Genomic DNA, 5175 nt, shown 5'->3' on the forward strand with positions numbered 1-5175 from the left:
TCAAACAAAGGTAAGTCAGCTCAAGTACTGCGAGTAAAATGCGTTTGATTTCCCTCCGAACATTCAAATTAGTGCAGCATAAATTCATTCATGAGGGGGAAATTACAGTGAGAACATGTGGAGGCTCTGTAAGAGGGATAACATAGTGAGTTCAGTGCATTGATGTGACATTGTCCTGAAGGATTTAGTCATTCTCTATGGTTAAAGAAATTTATTCATATTTATTATAAATAATTCTAATTATAATTATTATCAGCAAAACTCATTAGATGCACATTAGACAACTTTTGCAGGGTTTATCATAACCTCTGGCCAAATGGCCTTGGGCAAGTTAAAAATACTAGCAAGTCAACAGGACAACAGCTATGTTTCCATCAAATACACTCATCAAGTTCATCTGTGACTTGGCTGAAGCAAAACTTGTTTCCTGAAAATGTGTTTGTTTTTCTTTTCATTAATCTATTTGTAGCTTCAGCATTCCACATAAAATGAAATGTAGCAGGCCCCAAATATTAAGATAGTGGTATTGAAAACAAAACAGCAAGGTGACAGTGCTGGTATTAGGGCCAAATAGTGCACTTGCATTTGCAACCACAAACAGAAAGAGTCAACATGCTAAAAATGATCTTCACTATGAGTCTCTGACAATTTGCTTAAACAAAACACTTTGTTGACAATAATAATATATATTATAATAACCACTGTTGATACAAGATGATTGCTTGGCTATTACTTTGGTAATTAATTGGTAATAAATTGCTATTACCATTTAAGAAGACACTTGCCTGTCAGGATATAATAAAACTTATTGGGGTGGCAATTCCCTTTCCCAGCAGGAATTAGAACTAGCCCAACACACCGACATTAATACCAAATAGTTTGTTGTCTATGATGTTTATGAGCTTGATTGACCAACCAACCAGTCCTTGGCTGAGCCCCACAGGAAATCTTTGAGCTGCTGTCAAGAGGAAGAGGAGAAACATCCGACCCAACAATACAGGTAAATTCAAGGCTGCTATAAAAGCAACCAAGGCTTTGGTAACATTTCAGCAGTGCCACAAGCTGATCACATCCATGCTACTTTCTACTGATGCAGTAAATTGTGACAACCACACAATCACTGAGAGTATAACTGACCACACCTTCATAATTATTTCTATATAGTAAACCTTTTTTTGATTGATTTAAAGATATACTCTGAAAAACTGGATTTCTAGCTTTCATCAGTTATACACCATAACCATCAAAATAATAATTTCAAAAAGAGCCTTAGCATGTTTAGTTTTATATATAATGAATTTAAAATAAAAAAAGGCTATGAAGCAATAATTAGACTCTGACACAAAGGACAAGATCATGACTCAGTTCTACTGGCAAGCTCAAGTGAAGGTCACAACACACACCCAATAGATAACCATTTAGGAAAGAATATAACACACTTGCTTGTCTGATAAGAAAAAAGTCTGTCTCTGGTGAGTGGTTTAACCCTTACGTAGTCTGCATGTGAACACAAAAACAAAAAAACACTGGTGACCGCCACTGCAATCCCTCAGCCTCCTAGTAATTTGAAAATCCTCAATGACTTCCTTCTTGAGTTATCACATTCACAAGATTTCCAGAAAACATGACATCTGACCTTGAGGTTTTCAAAAGTATTTCAAATTATTCATAAATCTTTATTTGCTTTTCCAGTTGCACAAAGTAACTTAAGCATTTCACATTGGTGTGTGAGGCTATTGCTAATGTCTCTGTTTGCAAGAAGGAAGCAAAACTGGTAAAGACCAAGATCGGTGGCTAAAATAAACTGCAGAGTTTGGTAGATCACTCTCATAATGGAGTGAAATTAGCCCTTGGCTATAATCTGGTATGTTTACATTCATGTAATTTATTTTTACATTTATGTTCATTAACATGCACTGTCCTAAATAAATAAATAAATAATGTGGTTCATTCTTAACAACTTGGAACACAATACTTCTTACAGGAAAATATAATGAAAACAGAAGAAATCTTGCCCCTTTCACAGCCATAAAGATTGGACACTTCAGCAGCTGGCTCTGTCTGATTACCCAATCACAGTCATGCTTGAAAGTTGATGTTAAATAAATCCTGCTAATGTGCACACAAACAGACCAGTGTTTGGCTCATGGCAACTCCAGGCCTCGAGGGCCAGTGTCCTGCGGGTTTTAGATGTGTCCTTGATCCAACAAAGCTGATTCAAATTGCTAAATTACCTCCTCAACATGTCTTGTAGTTCTCCAGAGGTCTGGTAATGAACTAGTCATTTGATTCAGGCGTGTTGACCCAGGGTGACATCTAAAACCTGCAGGACACCGGACCTCGAGGCCTGGAGTTGCCCACCCCTGGTTTAGCAGATACTCTGTGATGGTTTTTGTTTTGTTTTCCGTCTTACTTTAGCTTTATGTGCGTACATTAGCTAATTCATTCATTCTGAAAAGGATTTGAATGTAACATAATTTATTGTCATTTCACAAATGGTGGATTGAGCTACGACAATTTTATGGCTTGGGGCAGGGGGACACCTGTCTGATGTGGTCATTAGTAAAGTATTACATCACTTTAAACTATTTGTTGATCAACTCCAGAGTAAAGTTGCTAAAGTTAAGTAAAGAAAAACTGGAAACAAAAATGCAAAAAAATAAAAGTCTATAATTTTAGTCTTTGTCAGTTTGGTTACATTTGTGAACACAGCCTGCTTGGTGAGTTGTCTACATGACTGTGAGTACGCCGCCTAAATACAGTGTTGTGATTGTTCTGTAATGCACTCTTTGCTTCATAAATCTTGACCCTGGTAAATAACCCACATATAATAACAATTAAAAAGATTGTAACTGACACTGAAACTAATGAAAACTAAACTGAAATGGACAAACTCATGGTTGAAACTAGCTGTAGTTAAAGTGCACTAAAATATCTCAGATTAAACAGATTAAAAACTAATTACAAAACACATTTACCCTATAACAGTGCTCACAAACCGGATTGGTCAACTGAGTGTGAAGTTTCACAATGTGTATTATGTTCCTCATGTTGCAACAAATTCCTTAGAACTCCTTTGCTGACATTCTTTCCACATACTCGACAGCAGTAGAAGTGTGAATGCAACAGATAAGCAAATCAGTTAAAGTGCTCAGGACATGCATGCTGTGCTAAACCAAAAATAAAGTACTTGTGAAGCCTGATAGAGACACGGATCTAATTTTCACTGTATGAAAGAGCCGTTTGGTAGCAGCCATTATTTAAAATTAGCATACAAAATGTATACTGTAGTGCTGCAGTGAGGCAGCAGCTTTTTTTTTTAGTATACTGCTGAAAGAATTGAGGGAAAACTCGACCGTCTCAATATAACAGGGTCATTTAAACTGATATCAGCTGAATCAGTCCAGTTACAAAGCATAAGCTGCTGTTATTCACTCTCGCCTGCTTTGATGAAAATGGAAGTGACAGATAGATATCTGTGAAGTTTGACTTTGAAGTTCATATACTGTGACCGAGTCTTACATTTTTTTGAGAAGTGTACAATTGGATTATCGTGGCCCATATAATAATAATAATAATAATGATGATAATAATAATAATAATAATAAGGAAGTTTACTGTTATCCTATCTTTCATCAACAATAACTACTGTTTGTTTTAATTCCCACTTACTTTCAATAACCTGTCTAAATATGAAACCCTGATCATCTGTATGAGTACATATACATTCATCTCCAAATACAAAAATCAATATGCAAACAGAAGTGGTGAAAATCTATTTTATTCAGGAAACTCCTATTCAATCTAACGTATATCCATGAAAAATATAAAGAAATCAAAATGATTAAAAAAGTAACCACACTGGCAAACTTCTCAACTTTTTCCATCTAAATCATTTACATACAAAAATGAGTTACGGATAAATCTTCAGACAAAACAAATGGAAGTTCCCACTATAGTGTGGATGGCATTAGTTCTTTACTCTACCGAGGTGGAAAGCCTCTATGCGGCCCTCCCCTACCCCTGAACCCTCCCCTGTCTCCACGGAAATTTGGTCGGTTTCTTTCTCGACCTCTGTCTCCCCCTCTTCCAGCATTTGGCCCACCACGCCCCCCTCTGGGTGGTCCGCCACCACGGTCCGACTTAAGTTTAACAGGGGGAGACTTGGGCCGGAGCCTCTCTATTTCTTCAGTGCAGCCAGACAGATGGCAGTTAGGTAAACCAAAATGTGCAGCGTAGGTTTCTGGGTTAAAGTTGGTGTTTGTCAAAGTAGGACCCACTGTCAGCCAGCCTAGAATGAGAGTGGAAAAAACGAAACAATATGTGTAATGACAAACAAGAACGAAAGACAGAGAAATTGAATTGAAAATAAGTAAATAAAATGTTGTTGTCAACTAATTTTAAGTCAACATATTTTCCAAAGAAAAGCACATATCCACCGTACCTGGTCTGATGGTAGAGTCTCTTCCAAACAGGTGCAACCTTCTGCGGCCCAAACAGAAGTGCTCAATGATGTGGAAGATCTCCACAGGCTTCTCTACATTTCCCATCTCAGGCTCTTCAGTGATGATCAAGTCAATGTCTACATTGGCATGGATGAAGTCTCCATCAGAACTCCTACGCACTGTTCCTTTGATTCCCATTAGGCAATGTTCCTGGAAGGATTGTGTTGTTTGTCATCATGCATCATACTATACAATTAATCCCACAATTTACATCAATAATATACCAAATGTGTGTGTGTGTGTGTGTGTGTGTACAAAATACCTTGGTCCTTTGGAATACTGCTTTTGGATCCAGTGCCTTGGTTTTTCCTGGGTTATTCTTGTTGGTCTTAATCCAGCAGATATCCTCACACCTCCTAAAGCCCCACTTCCTCAAACACTGAAAAAGAAGAAATAAACGGTAGGTATTATGACATCCCAATGTATTGTACAGACTGAACAAGCATTGCATTTAAAGCTGTTTAACTGAAAATAAATAAATAACCTTTACTGTAGGCTAGGTCAATGGGTAACTCGTATATAATGTAACTTCAACTGCAAATCGTTATCTATATAAGAAAGCATATTTCTGGACTTCCTAAAGTTGGGCTCAGTTAATAATAATGGATTGCATTTATATAGCGCTTTTCAAGACCCTCAAAGCACTTTACAATTCCACTATTCATTCACA

At 37.1% G+C, this 5175-nt stretch overlaps 1 protein-coding gene across 1 annotated transcript in view; it reads right to left on the minus strand.

Moving 5' to 3' along the window:
- Nucleotides 1-3771: 3771 nt before the first annotated feature.
- mettl14 (methyltransferase 14, N6-adenosine-methyltransferase non-catalytic subunit) overlaps nucleotides 3772-5175 on the minus strand; it is a 13382-nt gene continuing 11978 nt past the window's right edge. Inside the window, exons 9-11 of the mRNA XM_005741073.2 lie at nucleotides 4768-4884; nucleotides 4445-4655; nucleotides 3772-4291 (exon numbers count right to left, since the gene is read on the minus strand). Of these exons, the coding sequence (XP_005741130.1) occupies nucleotides 3984-4291; nucleotides 4445-4655; nucleotides 4768-4884 (636 nt within the window). The 3' untranslated portion in view covers nucleotides 3772-3983. The remainder of the gene's footprint in view (nucleotides 4292-4444; nucleotides 4656-4767; nucleotides 4885-5175) is intronic.

Source organism: Pundamilia nyererei, unplaced genomic scaffold, assembly GCF_000239375.1.
Source record: "Pundamilia nyererei isolate P.nyererei 1_Seehausen unplaced genomic scaffold, PunNye1.0 scaffold00107, whole genome shotgun sequence".
In the NCBI taxonomy this organism is placed as follows: Eukaryota; Metazoa; Chordata; class Actinopteri; order Cichliformes; family Cichlidae; genus Pundamilia; species Pundamilia nyererei.